Source organism: Anoplophora glabripennis, unplaced genomic scaffold (genome assembly GCF_000390285.2).
Source record: "Anoplophora glabripennis isolate ALB-LARVAE unplaced genomic scaffold, Agla_2.0 scaffold26, whole genome shotgun sequence".
Lineage (NCBI taxonomy): Eukaryota > Metazoa > Arthropoda > Insecta > Coleoptera > Cerambycidae > Anoplophora > Anoplophora glabripennis.
In genome coordinates this window covers 1,633,736-1,658,308 of record NW_019416261.1, presented here as the reverse complement: position 1 = coordinate 1,658,308, position 24,573 = coordinate 1,633,736, and the positions used below count along the sequence as shown (strand labels likewise).

The 24,573-nt window shown below is 35.1% G+C and overlaps 1 protein-coding gene across 8 annotated transcripts in view; it reads left to right on the top strand.

Annotated features, from left to right (window-relative positions):
• LOC108905816 (nesprin-1) overlaps positions 1–24,573 on the top strand; it is a 423,696-nt gene that overhangs the window by 329,278 nt on the left and 69,845 nt on the right. For 4 of the 8 annotated variants that reach the window (XM_018708877.1, XM_018708861.1, XM_018708846.1 and 1 more), the window contains one exon: positions 1,191–24,293. The exons of 2 other annotated variants lie outside the window; for them this stretch is intronic. In XM_018708877.1, the coding sequence (XP_018564393.1) occupies positions 1,191–24,293 (23,103 nt within the window). Of the gene's footprint in view, positions 1–922; positions 24,294–24,573 lie in introns of those variants that run through there. 2 more of the 8 variants (XM_018708894.1, XM_018708902.1) reach the window with 1 other exon arrangement.

Below are 24,573 nucleotides of genomic sequence, written 5' to 3'. Positions count from 1 at the left end.
TTTCAGTACCTTCTTATCTATATTCATTTCCTACATAACGCACATGTTAGAATAGTTTTTACTAATTTCCATTTCAAAATTACATTGAGAGCATTTTCAAAATGAAAAAACACTTCTTTTACGCGCGGTGCTGCACAATACTTTTTCAGATAAAGGTTGAGGTAAGTATGCATTGTTGTTTTTTGAATAAAAAAAAAAGTGTTGTACTCGAGTAAAAGAATTGCTGAATGGCGAAAATGCTCCCACTCATTTCTTACTGGTGTCGGTGTATCTAACAATGATAAGAAGTTAAGATTAAGTCAGATCATGCCACAACCATCTTTCGCCCAAGCGCACTGCAGCCGTAGTGAAGCCAAAATTAGTAAAACTGGAGATTTAATGTAAACAATTACCATTTCCACAAATGATGTCCGTGTGTCACATTTACAGAATGAAAATTATTCAAAATTCAAAATTATCCGTAAAAAATCTTGGAAACATTTTGATGAAAAATTATTAGAGAAGAGGGCGTGAAGAGGTGGCTGACACGTTCATCAAGGTGTTTCCATCGCCCCTCTCCTCCTGGCAGCGGGGATTGTGTTTGTTTTGGTTTCGGGCTCTATTGGTTTACTATTTGCTTCATTTACTGCTTTATTGCTTTTACCATTCTTACCACATTGCTTGTAGATGCCATTATGCTTGATTTCACCATTTTATCACTTGGTTTTGTGTTCACTATCTATCTCATTCACCGACACTGGTTTTGAGCATCATCCACACTACACACATAATTTTCATGCTTACATTATTTATTTGGGTGAGCCAGAAAGCGAACACAATCGAGTTAATTTTATGTTTGCTCATGTTTGATGATTTCTCACGGAGCGTTCTGTTTTTTTATTCATTTTGCTGCACTCCCGTCCATTCCCGTGCCACGGTGCAGGTGTGCAGAGATCGTGTTCGTGCCTTGCAGAGTAAGTTGGCGGCGCGGAACGAGCGCATGAAACTTATTATGCAGCGGGGCACGCCCGACCCCGAGCCACTTGGCACTTAGCAGTCCCATTCCCACCACAAAACCACCGAACACGACCCACCAACCCTGACCCGACCATAAACACCTATATTGACATCACACGCGTTTCAGCCACCATCTTACGCGTGTTTATTGTTTTGCGCGTTACTGATATATTGCATTGTTGCTACGTGAACAGGCGCGGATTGAAGCTTACCGGCTGAGGATCTCCGAACTGATCACCATCATCCGACAAGTGGATTCCCATTACGTCCTACCCACCTCAGAATACACACTACTTGGGGTTTCGTACGCGGACGTCGCCGCCGGCCGCTCGAAATCTCAAGAACGCCGATCCGCTTCACCTGCCTGCGAAAAACCCGAAATAATTTCGTCGAACAAACTGGAGAGAACCAGCGCATCGCTCGTCCCTGAGCCACAACAACCCGAACCGGCACAACCTGAAAACATTGTCCAACCCGATAGTGTACCAACAATTTTAGAACCAGAAATCACGAAAACTGAGGTTACTGAACTAGAAAAACCAGACAGAAAGAAATCACCCAGACGAAGTCGGTCACCACGACGACGAATCAACAAACCAGCGAGCACTACCGAAGAACCTACGTACCAAGAAAACTATATTACTGTTCAAATTGATGATAGGAGAGTAGAAAGCGATTCTGCTGTAGCTGAAGATAGTTTGCCTTCCGTCATTAACGCGCCAGGAGAACGTTCTCCTAGTCCCATAAAACCACAGTCTGAACGTTTAGTTGTTAAAAGTAAAACAAGAGGACGGTCCCCAAGCCCAATTTGGTTACCAGGGCAAACTTCTTATGCTGAGATTTTGAGAGGTCAATACAGAACTTCAGAAGAAAGAGATACTCCTTCTCCTAAAACGGAGATACTAACTAAAAGTCAACCTCAAATACAACCAGTAAAGGCTGAGACTCTGCCAGTACAGCAGAAACCAGAAATAATAAAAGGGCACGTTATAGAAACCGTTTCACAAATTCAAGAGGAACCGCATACAAGTGAAACTGCTACGCCATATGTACAATCAGAACCACACATCTATGAAAACAAATATCAACCTGTACAACCGACACCTGAGCCAACTTATCAACCAACTCAGCCCCAAATTGATTTTAGAGCAACTATGTCGCATTCTGAAGGACAACAATTTGTATTGCCTGCCCATGCCCAAAACTGGAATGAATTCCCACAAAATCCTTATGCATTTCAGCCCAGCCATTTTGGTCCACTATCCACAGAATTACAGCAGAATTACTATGCTCAAAATATCCCACAGCAGCACATACAACCAAATGTCTTAGATTATATTCAACCAATTCCAGATATGGTGAATTTTATAGCTTCTGGACAGCAATTAATGAGTTCTGGTTTAGGAACCTATCACAGTTCACCTCAGTTTTCTAATGCGTATAACGAACAGACACTATACAATGCCCCTCAGTATTTAAGGGACGATTACATGCAACAACCAAACATAAACAAAGATGAATCTAGTTTTACAGTGCCCGAAAAAACAAATGTGGAGGCGTTGCCCACCACTACACGTAGTTCAGATTTACCAGTTGAACATAGAGAGAAGAAAAAACTTACTCCAGAGCCTCAACAAGCGCACGAAGAAGTGTCTCGAGAGCCACCAACACAAACGACGAACGATGATGTTGCTGGTTCGCATTTCTCGTACGCGCAAGTTTTGTCTCAGGGACTCAATGCGAAATCTCTCCAGCCATCCAGTATAGCAACAGTGCAACCTTCGAACGTACGACAAGCCCCCAGACAAAAATCTCCAGTGCCTGGATCCACATTCACGCAAATGGAAGATACGAGGTCTAATTCGAGGGAGCACCAAACGCGCAAAGTTAGGAAGGATACTCCACCTCAGGAGAAAATCCCCAATGTTGCCCCCAAGCAACATAAAAAACCAATTGCAAAGAAAGATAAACGACCCGGCCACATCGAAAATGTTCCACCGCCAAATTACCATGGAGAGCCTGTCGATTCTATCGCAGGTGGTAGTGAGGCAAAGGAACTTCCTGTACAAGACTTATTTAGTGATATAGAACCCATTTCCCCAAATACAGATAAAAGAGATAATAAACACAAACACAAAAAATCTAAAACCACATCGTCTAATGAAGACGAAATTGATAAAGCCTTGAAAGAAATTTCATTTGCTGATCAAAAGGCAAATCGACATGAGCCAGAAGAAAAACATCCAAGAAATAAGTCACATTCAAAATACCTTAACCCAGAAAATGAAGACAAAGTAAGTAATAGAAGAAAGAGTAAGAAAGAAGAGGCAAAACTTTCTGATATTCCAAAGGATGACTATCTGGAGCGAAAACAAAGAAAACATAAGGATCTAGAAATCAAAAAAGAGAGCCATGTTAGTGATACACCATCCGAAATAATCACAAACCAAGAAAAATTAGTAGAAGTTTCCGCAGATATTAGTGAAACTTCATCACTTACATTAGAAACTTCTGATAAACCAAAAGGTAAAAAAAATAAAAAGAAAAATGAGCCCAAAGAAGTGCACACGCTAAACATTGTTTCCGCGAATGACTTTGCGGAAAATTCTAGCGAAATCATTTCTGCATCGGAGCCAAGCAAAGGAAAGAAAAAGAAAAACAAAAAATCGAAAGCTTCAGTAGAGCCAGAAAAAGATACGAATGTACAAAGCGAAAAAGAAAATATAGCTACGTTTGACCAAACTAAAACTATACAAACGGACGATATGTCAACTGCTACATCTCAGTCAATTCTGCAAAAAAGTGAAAGTCAGGAAATTATTCCTGAAAAACCAAAGAAAAGAAAGAAACCCAAAAAGAAGTTGATTAGTGAATCTACAACGATTTCTGAATTCATCAACAATGAATCTGCTCAACACGAAAATATTAATGAAGAATCTACAATCGCTGCTTTACAAACTCAGTCGCAACCTGTAAGCGAAGATATTCATCAGCCACTGAAACAAGTTGATATAGTTACTGAAAATATACTATCCGAAGCTCATCAAGACAATATTATTAAAGATAAAAAAATCAAAAAGAAAAAGGGCAAAAAGAAGACCACAAAACAAGAAAATATTTCCGAGGCTATTGTCGAGATAAATCCAATTTATGATGATCAATTTGATGTCGACATATCATTTGAAAAGTCAGACAGCGAATTTATCAAAAATAAAAAATTAGATACTTTTACCACATCTGAAATAAATATAGAAACGGAATCATCCGATAAAATAAATGAACCATATGACAATGAAAATATTAATATAACAGGAGAAGAAATGTTTGAATCACTAGGTAAACCAGAAGAACCTGAAAAAATAAAGAATACCGAAACTAGTGATTTACAAGAGGTCGGTGATTTACAAATTGACACAACTACTACTGTTTTTGAAAATTTACCCACTGAAAATAAATCTGATAAACCTATCGTTTCTGATAAACAAGAAGAATCAATTTTACATTTAGAAAAAGAAAATAATAAACTATTAGAAGAAACACTGTTTGCAACAAGTGCAAATGAAGTTCAATCTGAAGATATTAAGAAGACCACTATTGATGTTCCTGAAGAAATATTTACTGAAACCAAACCTACTGTCTCTGATAGTTCAAAAGAATCAGTTCTATTTTCAGAAAAAGAAAATAATGCAATATTAGAAGAAATACCTACTTCACCCAATGCAAGAGAAGAATCAGAAGATATTCAGTCAACTAATGATTCTGAAAAATTACTTACCAAAACAAAACCTACGATTTCTGATAGTCAAGAAGAATCAGTTATACTCTTAGAAAAAGAAAATGATAAACTACTAGAGGAACCATCGTGTATAAATAAATCTCAATTAGAAGATATAAAGTCCACTACTGACGTTTCCGAAAAATTATTTACTCCTATTGTTCCTGATAGTCCAGAAGAATCAGTGATACCTTCAGAGAAAGAAGGTAAAACAATATTAGAAGAAACACATATTTCATTCAATACGGAAGAAGAATCAGAAGATATTCAGATAACGTCCAATAATGATATTTGGGAAAAAATACCCACCAAGAACAAACCTACAGTCTCTGGTAGTCAAGAAGAATCAGTTTTACTGTTAGAAAAAGAAGAGAGTGGAATATTAGAACATACACTTATTTCGTCTAGTGTAAATGAAGATCAATCAAGAGATATCGAAATAACAGCAACTACTGATGTTTCTAAAAAATTACTTACAGAGAACAAACCTACTACTTCCTATAGTAAAGAAGAATCAAATTCACCCTTACATACGGAAAATATTGTAATATTAGACGAAATACCGATTTCAACAAGTGTAAACGCCATCACTACTACCACTGCGGCATCTTGGGCCAGTGTTGTTGGAAGCGATGATTTCTTGAAAAGATTATCTGACACGCCAAAATCTGATAAACACGTATCAGAATCTGCCGATAATATAGAAATTGATGCAATCGACTTTGATAATAAGAATGTTGATATAATTAAACCTGGTGTAGATGAAAATACACCAGAAGATAAAAAGTCGAAAAAGAAAAAGCATAAAAAGAAACATACTAAAGAAAGTGAAAGTAAACCTGCATTTATTGTAACAGAGGAGATATTACAAATTCCACAGGAGCCAAAAATTGACCATGGAAAACCAAAAATGGCAGAAAAGAAAGAAAAAGGAAGGAAGAAAATTAAAACTACTGCCAAAGTTGAAACCGAAGTAGAAAACATTGAAAAAGCTACCGAAGATACAAGAACAATTGAAAATATTGCCAGTACAGAGATTATTGATGAAGAAAAAATAGCAGAACCAGCACCTGAATCGCTTGCCCAAGATAAGATTGAATTTACTACTCATTTAACAGATTCAGGCGTAGAAGATTTGCCAGAGGAAATTAAAACTAAAAAGAAGAAACATAAGAAGCGGCATCAAGAAAGAGAAATATCAAAAATCGTTTCAGATGCACCAGTACAGACTGCAGATACATTAAGGAAATCTGAAACAACTACAACAATAACAGTAACAAATGCTTCAAAGAAAACGCCACCTACTGAAACCCTAGTAACAAAAACAAAAACGGCAACGCAAGAAACAAACTCCTCAGCTACTTCGAGTTCTGTAGAAACTACTAATAATCAGGAAGTCTCCAAAAAACTGCAGGAAGTTGCTACTGAAGAACCTGGTGATACAGTTACTCTAAAAGACACAAATAAAGTAGTTTTAATAACACATGAAGAAATCAGAATGAAGCCTGTAGTATCATTGAAAATGGAGTTCATTGAAACTCCCATTGAAGAAATAGAGTACATAGAAAAAGGCAATGCTGAAATGGTAACAGAAATAACTTCTGTTTCTAATGAAATAACTAGGACTGATGAGGAAGAAAGGAGAAAAGCAACTAATGAAGAAGTAAAGGAAATTGATGAAACTGTTAATAGTAGTATCGAGAAAATATACGACAATACAATATTACAAACAAAGTCAGATCCTGAAAAAGATTCAGTTTCACTTAAAAAGGAAGAACTAGCGGATGACAGTTCCGCATTTATTCTGCATGAAAAGGTTAACAGAACAAATGAGCCTATCGAAACACAGATAATTCCAAAAATAAATGCGAATGTTACTAATGAGGTAAAAAATAACAAAGAAGAAACTACTGCTACAATTGGAAACAATCAGTTGCTGGAAGATTTTAAGAGTGATGTTAATAGCGAACAGATTAATAGTTCTGATACAAGCGCAGATGGTAGTTTAGTAGAAAATAATGAAATTGAACAAATAATATTTGGTTCTGTTAAAGAAAGACCTAAAAAGACATTCACTGTTGAAGAAAAGACTAAGAGAAAAGATAAAAAGAAACTTGCATTAAAAACAGAAGATCTTACTTCCGAAGAGCAAGAAGCATGCAAATTGTTCGAAGAAAAGTTGCAAAAAAAGAAAAAACGACAAGGTATACCTATAGAATTCTTACTACAAAGTCAGCAAACGCCAACCACAGATATTAAGACTCCAAATCTAGGTAGAGAATTAGATGAAATGTCACTGTCAAGATCTGACTCAACTGTTGACACTGAAATTAGAAATATCGAAGACGTTATGAATGTTCTGGAGCATAAGAGGGATAGGAAAATTGAAAGTACAGATGAAATTACGACAGAAAAGAAGTTAGAAACATCATTTTCCGCATCTGATATTAATGAAAATATTAGTAATGTAACTGAAACCATAGAGGAAGTTGGAAAATTAGAAGTGATTGATTCAGAGAACAAAATTTTGTCTAATAATAGAACGGTAAGCCCATTAAGTGAACCTACTGTCATTTCGGATGAAGAATTGGTAGAGAAGGAAGAAATTGAAGATGTAATTATTATTCCATTAACAATAAATGAAACAATAAATTTGACTAATTCAAATGAAATTGTTTCTCATTTCGACAATGACGATAGCAAAAAAATAAGCGATATGACTTATACTAATAAATTCGATACAACGGAAATTGAAAATTTAGTATCTGATGAAAAAGAATATCGTGTAGACAGCGAAATAAAACTAGATAATGCTGACAAGGAAAAGGCTGATTCTGACATCGAAGATATATCAGCAAAGGAAATTTTACCAAATATTGATTATATACATGTCAGCAAACTATCAACGGCTAATTTAGATGAATCCGATGATATTGAAAGTGAGAAAGTCAGTGATACATCATTTACAAACGAATTCGAAACTGAAGAAATTAAATCAATTGAAACGAAAGAGTTCGAGCCAACATTAATTAGGAGATCTAACATTGAAAATATATCAGCCTCAGAAATTTTGCCGAATATTAATTACTTACAAGCTGTTGAACCAGGTGCGAATATAAAATTCGAGAAAAAGGAAAGTTTACCGGATACAGATAAGCTCGACATTCTCTCGCAACTGAAATTAGAAACTTTGTCAAAATATAAACCCGATTTGAGTATAGTCGCAGATATTCAACCGCGACCAAAACCAACGTGGTTAACACAATTTACAATTGAAAGCAATATTTTCTCAAGTTTAGATGATAAGGAAGTGGAAAGCATAGAAACATGTGATACCAAGCTGGAAATAGAAAAAAATGCTATTACATCCAAAGACACAGAACCGGACATATCTGAAATACCAAATATTGGGGAAACGTTAGCAAATAAATCAATTAATGAGGAAATAGGAACAAGTGTTCAAGTAGGAATATGCGATTTACAAGATAACGAGAAAATTGAAAGTTTGCAGAAACCTGAAGTTTTAGAACCCCTAATAACGGAATCAGAAAAAGAGACAGACAAAACATTTGCCAAGGAAATGGAGCCGGATATATTGGAAATAATCAAGCCACAATCTCCTGAGGTAACACTTCCAGATATTAAATATTTAGAGGCTGCAGAAGTTACATCAAAACCAGTACTAGAACATAAAATAGTCAACACAAAACCTGAAGATATTAAAGACGTGCTTTTAAAACTTAAAGAGGAAACACTGTTAAAATATAAGGAAGGAGAACAATTACCGACTGAAGAAATTAATGTTAATACGAGTCGAAAGGAATCTGATGCAATAGTTAATGAAGAAGAAAAACAAGAAAAAGAGAGCAAGCGAAAGAAGAAAAAGGGGAAGAAACACAAATCTGTATCATTTGAAGAAACTCCAGAAATTATCAATCCACAAGAAAGTCAACCAATTGATAAAGTTGAAGAGGATGACACCGAAACGGCAGAGCAAGAATTTATTTTTGTTACTAATCTAAATAAAGACCAAGAAAAATTGTTGCAGTCAATATCTAACGTTACAAATGCAACAAATCTAAGTTCTAATGTATATGCAGAAAGCATTTCTGAGGCAGAATCAGAGCATTCTCAGTGGGTAAATATAGAACATAGTGACGTAGAAGTAGCATTATCCAGTGAAGAACATACAGCAATAGAAAACAAGGCCAGTGACATACCGGAGGATACATTCGAAATAATAGACAGAGAATTAATTACATCTAAGCCACCATTAGCAGGCAAGGATGTAAAAGTAGCAACTACCGAATTTTTAAACAACGAAATTGAAGCAGTAGAAATTCAGCAAGAAAATAAAATAGAAGATAATACAGATACAATATCAAGTACAGCTGAGAAAAGGGTTGAATATAAAGGTTTACCAATTGATAAAACCACTGATTTATTCTTAGATATTCTCGATGAACCTCCAGTATTTTCAGACGAAGAACTAGAGGTCGGAAATGCTATAACTACTGAAACAGAAATTATAAAAGACACTACCATCTCAGAAAAATTTGAGGAAGAAATGAAGGACAAGATTTTGCCTATTGATAACATTATCACCACAGAAAAAGTCGAGAGAAAGATTGAATATAAAGGTTTACCAATTGATAAGACAACGGATCTTTTCTTAGACATTCTTGAAGAACCTCCCACGTTTTCGGATGAAGAGGAAGAAAACATCCTAGCATCAAAAAGAGAAGTGCAGAAAGACACTGCCACCACAGAAAAAGTTGACGAAGAAATGAAGGAACATAAGGATTTAACCATTGACGAAACAATCGGGCAAGAAGTTGCAAGCACTACATCTACTGAAAAAGATGTACAGAGGGGAAATATTTTCACAGAAAAGGTCGAGAAAAAAGTTGAGTACAAAGGTTTACCTATTGATAAAACCACTGATTTTTTCTTAGACTTACTAGATGAACCTCCAGTACTTTCAGATGAAGAACAAAATGAAAACATTCCAGCTACCGAAAAAGAGGTGGAAAAAGACAGTGGACTCACAGAAACAGTTGTCGAGGAAAAACAGGAATATAAAGATTTTACCGTTGTTGAAACAGTAGAACAAGAAGTTGCATTTAATCTACCTACTGGAAAAGAAGAAAATAAAGACACTGGAAAGGTCGAGAAAAAGGTTGAGTACAAAGGTTTACCCATTGATAAGACTACTGACCTGTTCTTAGACATATTAGATGAACCTCCAATATTTTCTGATGAGGAGCAAGATGAAAACACTGCAGCTACCCAAAAAGAGGTGCAAAAAGACAGTGTAATTACAGAAACTGTCATTGAAAAAGAAAAGGAATATAAAGACTTACCCGTTGCTGAAACAGTAGAAGAGCAAGTTGCATTTACTTTGCCTACTGAAAAAGTGCAAAAAGACTCCATCACCACAGCAAACGTACATAAAAAGGTTGAATACAGAGGTTTACCCATCGATAAGACTACTGACCTGTTCTTAGACATATTAGATGAACCCCCAATATTTTCTGATGAGGAACAAGATGAAGACACTGCAACTACCGTAAAAGAGGTGCAAAAAGACAGTGTAATTACAGAAACTGTCATGGAGAAAAAAGAGGAATATAAAGATTTACCCGTTGGTGAAACAGTGGAAGAGGAAGTTGCATTTACTTTACCTACTGAAAAAGTACAAAAGGACTCCGTCACCACAGCAAACGTCGAGAAAAAGATTGAATACAAGGGTTTACCCATTGATAAGACTACTGATTTGTTCTTAGATATATTGGATGAACCTCCAATATTTTCAGATGAGGAACAAGATGAAACCACTGCAATTACCCAAAAAGTGGTGCAAAAAGACAATGCAATTACAGAAACTGTCGTCGAGAAAAAAGTGGAATATAAAGATTTACCCGTGGTTGAGACAGTAAGACAAGAAGTTGCATTTATTTTACCTACTGAAACTACTGAAAAAGTACAAAACTACTCCATCACCACAGAAAACGCCCAGAAAAAGGTTGAATACAAAGGTTTACCCATTGACAAGACTATCGATCTGTTCTTAGACATATTAGATGAACCTCCAATATTTTCAGATGAGGAACAAGATGAAAACACTGTAGCTACCCAAAAAGAGGTGCAAAAAGACAGTGTAATTACAGAAACTGTCTTCGAGAAAAAAGAGGAATATAAAGATTTACCCGTTGATGAAACAGTAGAAAAGGAAGTTGCATTTACTTTACCTACTGAACAAGTACAAATGGACTCCATCACCACAGAAAACGTCCAGAAAAACGTTGAATACAAAGGTTTACCTATTTATAAGACCACTGAACTCTTCTTAGACGTACTAGATGAACCTCCAGCATTTTGGGATGAGGAACAAGATGAAGACACTGCAGCAACAGAAAACGAAGGGCAAAAAGATGCAAGTGCAATTACAGAAACTGTTGTCGAGGAAGAAAAGGGATATAAAGATTTGCCCGTTGTTGAGACAGTAAAACAAAAAGTTGCAGTCACGTTACCTACTGAAAAAGAAGTACAAAGTGATATTGCTAATACAGAAAGGACTGAGAAAAAGGTTGAATACAAAGGTTTGCCTATTGATAAGACTACTGACCTGTTCTTAGACATATTAGATGATCCTCCAATATTTTCTGATGAGGAACAAGATGAAAACACTGTAGCTACCGAAAAAGAAGTGCAAAGAGACAGTATAATTACAGAAACTGTCATCGAGAAAAAAGAGGAATATAAAGATGTACCCGTTGTTGAAACAGTCGAAGAGAAAGTTGCATTTACTTTACCTACTGAAAAAGTACAAAATGACTCCATTACCACAGCAAACCTCGAGAAAAAGGTTGCATACAAAGGTTTACCCATTGATAAGACTACTGATCTGTTCTTAGACATATTAGATCAACCTCCAATATTTTCAGATGAGGAACAAGATGAAAACACTACAGCTACCCAAACAGAGGTGCAAAAAGACAATGTAATTACAGAAACTGTCGTCGAGAAAAAAGAGGACAATAAAGATTTACCTGTTGTTGATAAAGTAGAACAAGAAGTTCCATTTACTCTACCTATTGAAAAAGTACAAAAAGACATAGAAAACGTCGAGAAAAAGGTTGAATACAATGGTTTACCTATTGATAAGACCACTGAACTCTTCTTAGACGTACTAGATGAACCTCCAGCATTTTGGGATGAGGAACAAGATGAAGACACTGCAGCAACAGAAAACGAAGAGCAAAAAGATGCAAATGCAATTACAGAAACTGTTGTCGAGGAAGAAAAGGGATATAAAGATTTGCCCGTTGTTGAGACAGTAAAACAAAAAGTTGCAGTCACGTTACCTACTGAAAAAGAAGTACAAAGTGATATTACTAATACAGAAAGGACTGAGAAAAAGGTTGAATACAAAGGTTTGCCTATTGATAAGACTACTGACCTGTTCTTAGACATATTAGATGAACCTCCAATATTTTCTGATGAGGAACAAGATGAAAACACTGTAGCTACCGTAAAAGAGGTGCAAAAAGACACTACAGGTACAGAAACTGTTACCGAGACGAAAGTGGAGGATAAAGATTTACCTGTTAATAAAATGGTAGAACGAAATGTTGAAATTTCGTCTACTGAAGAAGAATTGCAAAAGGAGTCTATTACAGCAGAAAAAGTTGAGGAAAAGCTCGAGACACGCATTGATCAAACAGTAGAACAAGAAGCTGCTATACCTACTAAAAGCGAAATACAAAAAGACGCTCCTGCAACAGCAAAGGTGGAGGAAAAAGTCGTAAAAAAGGTCGAATACAAAGGTTTACCCATTGATAAGACCACTGATCTCTTCTTAGATATATTAGACGAACCTCCAATATTTTCGGACGAAGAACAAGGTGAAAACACTGATGCTACCGAAAAAGACGTTCAAAGAGATACTGTAATTACAGAAACCACAAATCTTCTCTTAGACATTCATAATGAACCACCAGTACATTCAAGTGGGGTACAAAATGAAAATTCTGCAGTTATTGAAAAGGAAATGCAAACAAATACTATCGTTACAGAAAAGGTTACTGAAAAAAAGGTTGAATATAGAGGTCTACCAATCGACGAATCTACTAATCATTTCATAGATATACTCGATCAACCTATGACATTTTCTGATGACGAAGGTGACAGCAATAACGACAGTATAAAACAGCATGCTGTCCAGGAAATTGAACTAAACAAAAGTTTGACTCAAGAAGAAAATACTCCTACACAACCAGTTACTTCTTGGGCTAAAATTGTCGGTGAAAAGAGAGAAGTTTTCAGTCCGGAAATATTAGACAGTAATAAACTAGAACCTAAGGAATTCTCAGCAATAACAACTGTAAGAGAAACGTCACCTGAGATAAAACTTGATATAGATTCTGCAACAGATGTCAAAAAGAACAAAAAGAAGAAACACAAAAAGAGACAGCACCACGTAGAGAAGCCATCGGAACCTGCGTTTATTGTAACTGAAGAAATATTGTCTATACCCGAGAAAAAATTGGAAACTTCGGAAGAAGTTTCTGAAACTGATAAAAGTACTCCAAAATTAAGTAATGAACCTACTCAAGAAACAAAATCTAAAAAGAAGAAACATAAAAAGAAGCGTCATCTTAATGTTGACCATGAGCCAATAAAAACGGATGTTAAAATAGAAAAAAGTGAACAGTTATATGAGATGGAAAAAGTTCAAGATGGAGCAGATACTACCATTAATTCGACGACTTCTTGGGCTGCTGTTGTTGGAAATAAATCAATACCAGTTGATACTGAAGAATTTGTGACTACAGATGTTTATAAAGTGAAAGAGAACCAACAGGAATATAAAACCATTGAAGAACACGATGTTACGATTGCAGATTCAACGGATATTGAACCCGAAACAGAACATATGTTGATTAAACCGGATGCATCAGTAGCTCTTCATACTGAAACATCTGTAGAAAAAGGGGTATCGAAAATAAGTTCAATAACAGAATTTATCGATGAAGAAAAGAAAGATACATCTGATAGAGTAAGCGAATTATCCTCTACAACATCCACGTGGGCTAGTATTGCAAGTCCTAAAGAAGACCAAGAGACAACTACCTATGATGCTAAAGTTGAAAGAGATGTTGTAGAAAGAGATGCTGTAGATAAACATATTGTAGACATTGAGATATCGAAACCGCCTCAAGACAAATCCGATGAGAAAAAACCTAAAAAGAAAAAATCTAAAAAGAAACATTTACAAGAACTTTTAACTGAAGAGGTGGAATTGGGAAATAAAATAGAATCAACAATAAAAAATGAGTCTCCTTTGATAAATGAAAGTGAAAATAAAACATCTATATCGTGGGCTAATATTGTTCAATCTAATTTAGAACCACATGATGAGACAGTTGTTTTCCAAGCCGAGCAAAAATCTGAGTTATTGCCAGATGTACTCCTTAAATCAGAAACTGTTTCAACTGAGATACAACAAGATTCAAATTCAATTGAACAAGGTCTGTCCAAAGATAAAAAATCGAAGAAAAAGAAACATAAGAAGAAAAATGTACCATTAGAGGAAGAAAAACTTTCATTTGAGATAACCGAAGAAATATTACCTGTTACTGAAGATAATGATAGAAATATACATGTGGAAGATATCGAGATACCATCTTATGAAGATACGAAACAGACAGATATTTCAGTAAATGAGAATCTATCTCAAACTGAAAATGAAACTAGTTCAACAGTATTTGATAAACCAGATATTGACAAATTAACTGAAGAAATATTAATGTCATCTGAACCAACTCCTAATCTACAAGAATTCATTGAAAGAGAAAAACTTGTAAACCTTCCTTCTGTAGATATTTCCATTAATGAAGAAAATCAACTTGAAAACATTGATAACGTTGCACAAATAAGATCTCAGGAAGAAAACGTATCCACGACAACTTCATGGGCAGATATTGTTAGTTTCAACATTGAAAAGAGACATGAATTTACCGTCCCCTCTCATAATAAAGAGATACTTGCAGAACAACCTATCCTTCCGGTCGGGTCTCTTGAAGAAGAACAAAATTTGCCATTAACACCAGAACTTAAAGATCAGGAGCATGCTACTACAACTGGTAAAGATCATAAAAGAAAGAAGATCAAGAGGAAACATCATTCAGCTGTAGACTCAAATCCTGCTTTTATAGTAACAGAAAAAATTATACACATACCAGACAAAGAACAAACTACTGATGAGAAGAAATCTCAAAAACAAAAGAAAAATAAACAATCGACAAAAACGATTATAGACTCAGATCTACTTTATGAAGATAAAGAACCCACTGAAAATGTTGTAAATCTTGAGGATTTCATTGATGAAGAACGTAAACAATACATTCCTAGTAACTTAAATAAACCTGAGCAGTCGAAAGAACTAGCGGAGGCTACTGCTACAGAAGATTACATAACAGAAATTAATATAAATCAAACATCAACTTTACCTACATTTACCGAAGAATCCCAAGATAAAAAATCGAAGAAAAAGAAACATAAAAAGAAAGTAGAACCGGTTATAGAGCCAACTAAGATTGCTGTTGATGCCACTAAAGATGCGCCACAAGAAGTTCTCTTCAAAGATAGCAGAACGTGGGCAAACATTGTACAATCTAATTTAGATCAACCTGAAGTAACATCTAATCAAGATCAAATACATGCATTATCTAATGTAAATCAAGTTGATGTGACGCAACTGGAAGAACATGAAGAGCCAGAAATAAAAGCGGTGAACATAGAAAGTAAACTTGAACACGAATTGAGCGAAGATGATAATATGAAACCAGATAAAAAATCTAAGAAAAAGAAACATAAAAAGAAACAAACTGCAACGGACGCAGTAGAAAAACCGGCGTTTGTTATAACGGAGGAGATATTATATATTCCTGAGCACACAAAAACATATTCCAGTAAAGAAAAGAGATCTAAACAAAAGAAACAGAAAACAATAAATACTCCACCATCTGAAAATCAGGAGGGAGCTATACCCTATGTTGTACTTATTAATGAAAAGGATTATGAAATGGTAGACGATAAACATGATGAACGTGATATAACAGAAGTATCCGAGGATACTGATAGACAAGCATCTCCAGAACATATTTTGCCATCAAATGCTCAGGAAAGAGGAGCCGATTCAGAAGAAATAGTTTACAAAGGCGTTCCTATAGAAAATCTGGATACAACTACAATTGTCGAAGAAATGAAAATTTCAGAAATAGAAGAAAAGTCAATTGTTCCTACACCTATAGAAGATGAAGAGGAAACATCAAATAAAATTGGTGAAACAGAAAAAGAAATTGTATCTGCAAATACTCTAGTACATTACGAAGTTATTAAACCAGTCGTCAGTACAACTCACATAATCGACTCTTTAATCACTGAAAGCGTAACAAAATCAGAAATTCAGCAAGAACCAAAAGATCTTACACCAGATGTAATCAATACAGAGGAATTAGTTGGTAAAGATGAAGATACAGTTTTATCGGCAGGTATTCTAAAGAAAAGCAAATCTGATGAAAACGTTACACCTCAAATTACTCTTAAGAAAGATACCGTTTTAGACGAAGTTCATCAAGAGATTTCTGAAAGTCCAGAACAAAAGTTAAACGAAACTGAAACACCTGCAACTGTTGAGGTAGTCTGCTCAGAAATACCAGTATATACTAAAGAAGTGAATATTGCAGAAAGTTCACCTGAAGAAATTTGTGAAATTACAAACACACTGACTGAGAACATAATTAAACGCGAAAGTGAACAACAGCCGTCAGAAATAATTAAAACCGATGAATTTGTTACTAAAACCGAAGTTACTGTTTTATCGATGGATAAAATAGAGGAAAGCCGTGCTGATAAAGAATTTATTACAGAAATTATACCTGAAACGGATACTGTTTTAGATGAAATTATAAAATCTCTAAAACCAGCGTCCCATAAAACGGGAGAAACATCAGAAGCAACTGAAACAGAAAGAATCATTGAAACAGTGTCTGCCTTAGTGAATGAAGAAGAACCACCAATATGTACAAAAATACCTGAAGAAATTGTGCCTATTATAGAAAATAAAATTAAGGAAGATGTAGCACAGGCTCAGAATATCCTAGACTTTGATGAAGATATTTTAAAATACGATATTATTGGACAAAATCAGGCTTTAGAAAAGCATGTAATTGCTGAAAAAACAAATCTGTTAGTGAACAAAAATGAAAACGAAAACTTACCTCTGGGAGAATCAGTTTCAGGAGTTACATCTAGAAAGGACACCGTTCGTGATGAGAGTCTTCAAGGAGATCTTGTAACTTCATTGTCTGACACAACAAATATAACTGAAGATGTAACACAAGTTACAAGGAAATTAACAGTTGACGAAGATATTTTGAAATATGATGTTATTGGACAAAGTCAAGCTGAAACTAATTTTATAAGTAATAAATCGGAAAAAGTTAATGAAGAACCGCTTATATTAGGAAGCACAAACGACGAACTGAAACAAAACTTACAACAAATAACAATAGAAGAAGATCTACTTAAATATGACATATTAAAGATGGCTAGAGAAGAAGATAATTATTATACTCAACAATCGACAACTAAGGACAATGAATTTTTAGAAAACGAAGACGAATTGATTAAGCGACCTCTAACCACACCTATAATTGAAGGCCCTCAATACGATATTTTGTATTTATTAAAATCTGAAATTGCGTGGTATGAACAGAAATCAAAAGCAATTCAATCGGAGACTATTACAGAACAATTTGTAGAACCACTTGAAATAAATATACCTGACTTAAATTCCGGTAACAAAGAAATATCAAGCGTAACATCAGACGTATCGACCGAAATAATCGAGTCATCCCAGTCTCCATCCTATCCCTCAACCAAAGACTCACCTCTAAAATCCACCACAATGATTGTAAGTACGTCGAACCTAGAGGAAATACCACCCACAACAACTTGCACTAATACTATTATAGATTTTATATCCCAAGAAATAAAACACACAGAAGCTCAGATATTTTCTAACGAAAATGAAACAAGTCAGTTAGTTAAAGATCAAAGTGAAAAATTAGATGAAACAGAAATTTCTGAAACATCAGATGTGATATACTCGATTGAAAATCCTGAGAAATCCATCATAGAGTCATTTGAAGGACAGACTGACAGTACTGAAGATGTTAAGTCTGAAAAGTTGGAGATAGAGCGAATTGGACAAAACGATACTGCTAATTACAATTCTTCTGGAGAAATTTACGAACCTTCATCGCATATACAAAGTGATGACATCCTTTCCGATATAATTAGTGATGAAAAGAATAAAGAATATCAAGATGAAGAACAACTAACCTCCCAAGCTTCAGAAACTGATGAAAAGGTTTCTACAGACAAAATACATCAAGAGCAACCACAAGAATTGCTAAATGAAACTCAAGAACCACCCAACGAGAATGTACAAACTAAAGAAGAAAATGCATTGATATATACAGAAGATGATGAAGGTGAACAACAACTTATACAAGTAGTCCGACAAGTTTCAAAAACTGATGAAGAAATATCTACAGATACAATTAATCTAGAACAACCACAAGAATTAATTAGTGAAGCTGAAGAACCACCTAAAGAGAATATACAAACTAAAGTTTCTGACGAAGAAAATGCATCGAAACATACAGAAGATGAAGATGAAGGTGAACAACAACTTATACAAGTAGTCCGACAAGTTTCAAAAACTGATGTAGAAATATCTATAAATACAATTAATCAAGAACAACCACAAGGATTGATTAGTGAAGCTGAAGAATCACCTAAAGATAATATACAAACTAAATTTTCTGACGAAGAAAATGCATCGAAAAATATAGTAGATGAAGATGAAGGTGAACAACTTCCACAAGTAGTCCGCCAAGTTTCAAAAACTGATGAAGAAATATCTATGGATACAATTAATCAAGAACAACCACAAGGATTGATGAGTGAAGCTGAAGAGCTACTTAAAGACAACGTTCAAAGTCAAGTTTCAGTTGTCATGGAAGAAGATGCACCGGAAAATGTAGAAGATAAAAATGAAGATGGAAAATGTGGTTTTTCATCTACAACAGTACAAGTGGTCCACCAACTCCCAAAGACTGATGAAACTGAAGAACAAATACAAGCATTCATTAATAAAGCTGACGAACCACCTAAAGATAAAGTACAAAGTAAAGTTTCTGATGAAGTAGAAGATATGCCTTCTGACGGTGAACCATCCGACGACCGCAAACTTTCAGAATTTGAGGCGATTATAGATAAGGCTACGGAATTTGTGCCCAAATCCTGTTCTGATATGAAATCTGACTTGTCAACAGAGGCATCTGAATTTATTCCAAAAGCAGAATCACGTCTCAATCCCAATGCAGCTGAGTTTATACCAGGATCGGATCAGAAATCAACTGATTATATCGACTACTCAGCAGTATACAAGTCGCCAGCACAGTCCTATGAAGAAAGTCAAGTATGGGACTACAGTAAAACTGTCTATAACGTACCAAATGAACCTGATCAATTCGACTCAGGTTTTGAAATACCTCCGGATCACGCTAGCAATTTATGGGTCAACGAAATTTTACATGAACCGTCTGACGAACTTATAATTCACGAGGATAATAAAACCGATTCTAATGAGTTAATTCAAGCTGAAATTAAAGACAGTGTTAGTAACAAACCTGAAGTTCAATCCAAAATTGACATAGAGCAGGAAAAAATTGAAGAGAGCCTGTTGCCTAAAAATGTGGTTTCAGAATTGCAAACTAGTAGCACATCTGATATTCTTACTACCACAACATTATCCTGGACCAACATTAGTGACAACGTATCACCTGAAACACATACAGATCTGCAAATTACAGACAAAGAAAACTTAGATTTTACACCTACGTCATCGCCTCTTGAAACTACAGTAATTGCTGAGAAACAGGAAGAAAAGCCAACTGAATCTCCAAAAGGTAAAACAAAATCCTCAAAACGTAAGCCTAAACCTCAAGAGGAAAGCGTTTTTGCATCTGATATAATTACCAAGAAGGTCGAGACTGAAGTTATGCAACCGATAAATGTCTGGGAAAATTTAAAGAAAGGTGATAAGACATATGCTGATGTTGTAGCAAGCAACATTCCAGAAAAACAAGCAGTAAAGCAAACAGAGTCATCTCCAATAAAAGTAACTGAAAAAACAAAAGTTGAAATAAAAGTTACAGAGTCAGAGGAACCTCAAGAGCCAACAATAAAGGAAGAGGAAATTGATGGATTTACTGAGATTGTAACTAAAAAAGGTAAAAAATCGCGCTCACGTTCACGTTCCAAACTTGATGGTAAACAAAAATCTGACGACGAACCTCAACCTGAAGCAAAACTTGAAGAAATATCAGTAGAAGATGAATCACCTAAGAAACAAAAGCGTAAATCTAGAAAAAGATCTAAATCACCAAGAATTGCTACAGAACCAACTGAACCAACTTCAGAAATTGACACTGTAGACTCTTCAATTAATAGGAAAGAACGGATAAAAGAACCAGTAGCTGTTAAAGAACCGGCGACTTACGAGTCAAATGTTTTGACTTATGCCAAAATTCTAACAACTTCAAGCAGAGATAGTTCTCCGAAACCAAAAGTTATACTTGAATATACAGATCATGTATCTACTCTTTCGGAAGAACAGACAAAATTAAATCCTAAAGTCAAATCATTAGAGAAAGTAGATATGTCTGAGGAGCTACCATTAGAAGAAAATATTGAATTTACCATCGCTTCTAGCAAAAACAAATCTGGAGACACTTATTACGTAGAAAATAAAGACGATCTGACAGTTGAAGATATAAGTTTAGAACCAGATAAATTAGATGAAACTAAAATGATAACTCTAAAAGACACTATAACAAAATCAGTAGAAGTCGAAATAAATACTATTAAAGGCACTACGACTAGTTTCCTAGAACAAGAGAAACTTTCTAGTGAAGCCGTTGTTACATCTAAATCTTGTGATATTTCTCCAGAGGAATCTCTAGAAATTATTTCGCCTGATGTAAAGGCTACTTCTAAAGATGATATAGCTACAGAAAAGGTAAATAAAACTAAACGCAAGTCGAGAAAACACAAGAAACCAATTTTAGTGGAAAATGTCGATAACATTGACGTTGATGAATCACAACAAACAGAAACAACTGAACTCCAAACTGAATCAGTTGTAAGTGATGCGATATCTGGTTCTAATAGTCATTTAACATATGCAGATATTATCAAGACAGGAAGAAGTAGAGAATCTTCTCCTCAACCAAGTATCTCCCCTGTAAAGGAAAAGACAACAACTAAACCCAGAGAACAAATTGAAACCAAAGTAAACCTAGAAGAAACTTGCGATATTGGAATTTTGCCAGATTTAGTAGCCCAAGATAGAGGATATATTGTAACTGAAACTAAATCCCGAACAGAATTAGCATCTCCGCAGAATACTACAGATCTTGTGGAATTATATCCTCAATCTCAGCCGGTAAACATTACTAATGAGGAAAAAATAATTGAAGCTGAAGTTTTAGATAATGATCAACCTCTTACCATAAAAGAAGATGATTTTAGAGCTGCAAATCTTGATGTGAATGATGTTGCTTTACGGGAACCGGTAGATAATACCGATAATAAAAAAATTATCACCTCAGATGATTCAAGTTTTAGAACGTACGCAGAAATACTATCATCACAACAAAGTGAGTTGGTTTCAAAAATAAATGAAGAACCAATACGTAGACAACATTCACCACAAAAAACACCTGAAATTCAAATTAAAGTAACTGAGGAAACTGTAACACAACCTCGACCTGAAACAGATTCAGATGGATTCGTACCAGTATTAAGTAAAAGAGATCGTTCCAGATCAAGAACGAGATCAAAAAGTTATCAAGAACCCGAAGATAGTCAAGAAATGAGAACCAGTAAGCGAGATGAGACTTCATTCGAAATAAAATTTACTGAGAGTACCACAGTGGTGAAGGATGATATACCTACAAAATCTGAGAGTTATGTAGAAACAAAATCACCATTAAAAAGTTGGGCTTCAATAGTTAAATCAAAAACAGACAAAGTAATAGATACTCTTCCTGGAAGTCCCAAAATTGATGTAACTATCACACATGAGTTAGAAGAACATTCAGAAGATATAAAAGAGGAAGTCGAAGATAAAGAACTAAACAAAAAATCTAAAAAGAGAAAAGAAAAAGGTCGAGGCATTTTAGAGGGTATTATTTCTTCTGTTAAACATGCAGTCACTAGCAAAAAAGACGAGGATGATCAACAAGCCGTTAAAGATTTAACAGAAGAACCTAAGAAACATAAAAAGAAGAAAGGTAAGAAAAACAAACAAATCCAAGACTCTGAAGAAGCAGATCATACAAATATAGAAACACAACAACCAAGTGAAATAAAAAAATCAGTGCAGGAAATATCACCAAAGATTGAAACTTCCTTAATCCACGATTTTATAGAAAATGAAAAACTATTTACATCTGAAGATACTAAATGTAATATTAAAGAACCAGAAATTGAAAAAACGAACGTAAAGAAAGATTCAGAAGGAAAAGTTGATAGTTTTATGGGAAAAATAATATCTAGGGTACTTAGTCCAAAAAGAGAAAAACAAGAAAAATCAAATGATCATGCTTCTCCTTCTGATACTGAAAAATCAAGCAAGAAAAAGAACAGAAAATCAAAATCAGACCATAAAAAGGTTCAACAAGATGTAGAAAGCATGAAGACTGAGGAGTCGGAAATACCGCAACAAATATTAAAGGAAGAAATATCAAAAGATCAAAAAGGAGAGGAATATGAACTGATTAAATCAGAAAATACTTTGACAGAAAATTTGGATATTGAAAAAGCAGAAATTGAAAGCAGCAAAACTTTGGAAGATGACGCAAATATTGTGGGTACATTAGAGATTACATCAGAGCAGCAGCCTTTGCAAGAAACGGTAGAATGTAAAATAGAGGAAATAATTCCATACGAGAAACCTATAGAATTAACTTCAAAGGAAGAAGTTGAATTAATTCAATATGATGAATCCGACGCTGAAGAAAACATAAATTTCATAGACAGTGAGAAGTTGGTTGAACTTACCCCTACTGAAGAAATTAAGTTAGCAGAAAAAATCAAAGTAGTTTCAGAAACAGAGGAGGCAAAGGAGATAGAGAAAGAAAAAGTAGAAGTAGGTGATAAATTTGTGGAACAAACCGCATCTCAAGAAATAAAATTAGTAGCAGCAGAAACTGTTATCGAAGAACTTCCAAAACTGGTTGAAACTGAGGATATAAAAACAGATAAAAATAGTAAAGATGAGCATGATGAGGCAGAAATAGGAAGCATACCAACATCAATAACAGATAAACAGAAAATTGCTGCCGTAAACGACTTTTTAGCCGAGGCTAAGAAATATGAGGAGATTATAAAGGAACAACTTCCCCCTAGAGAAGTAACAGAAGATGTCGATGAGATAAAAGAAACAAAACAAACAAATAAGAAGAGCAGCAAAAAAGAAGGCAAAGTCAAACGTCAAAAATCGAAAGAGGAAGACTCAGATGGTGACCAGAAAAAAACAGGAATAATTAAGAGTATTGTTAGCAATATATTTGATAAACTCACTAGAAGAAAATCGAAAAGTCCTGAAGACGATTCATTGGAAATATTTAATTGTAATTTATCTAAAGATACAAGCTTTTGGGTAACGAAAGGTATATACGATGAAGCAGAAACAAATTGGCAGATATGTTTGGCTCAGCAACCGACAAAAGCAGAAACGGAAATTGTACATTCAGCTCCTGAAGTTAACTCTGATCATTTGGAGTTACTGGCACATAATATAGACTTGGATGAAACATTTTGGATAACAAAAATGATCTACGATGAAGCAGAAGATACCTGGCAATTGGCTCTAGCTCAACAAAATAAATTAAAAGCATCAGGAGACAGTGCCAAGCCATCTGATGGTCGGCCAGATAAAGACGACGATTCAGACAGCTCTAGTGGTAGAGGTTCTCCTTTCAACAAACCTGATGGAGAATCACTTGGCAATGCTAGACCTGGATCAGAGTACATGATGTACAATCTACCAGGAGGCATAGCAGGTTGGAAAGACAAAAGCACATATTTATCTTCAGAACCCATCGTAGCAACTGATATTGAGAGAGATGAGACTACGGAACAAACGCGAATTTCATTTACGGGTAGTTCCGGTGTTACAGTCGCGAAATCGGTCGATGAACATTTATCCGCGGCAAAAAAACTGTCCGAGAGCATCGCCGAGGACGTAATCAGTGACGATTCACCTCCACACTCTATCCCAGACCAAAAACTTCCACCTCTAGGGCCCCACAAGCAGCCAACGACTTCTACAGATTTAACTGTCAGCCCTACCGATGACAGCAACCAACTGAAGAAGGTGAAATATAATTGTGTTGTTTGTTTGGGTTTTCAATCATTGTGCATGTCTTTGATTAACATAGCTTTAATTTTAATATTTAACTTTTACTGGGCACTAATACTGTGTATATTATTATAATAAAAAACTTTATATATAACTGCTTTTGGTCACGTTGAAATTTGGCTTTTTAAACTTATGGGTAAGTCGCTTGAAAAATTTGATTTTTGGGGTTTACTGTGTTTTAATTGGATAGTAATCAAATTTTTGAAATGCATGTATTTATTGTGAACATGATTAA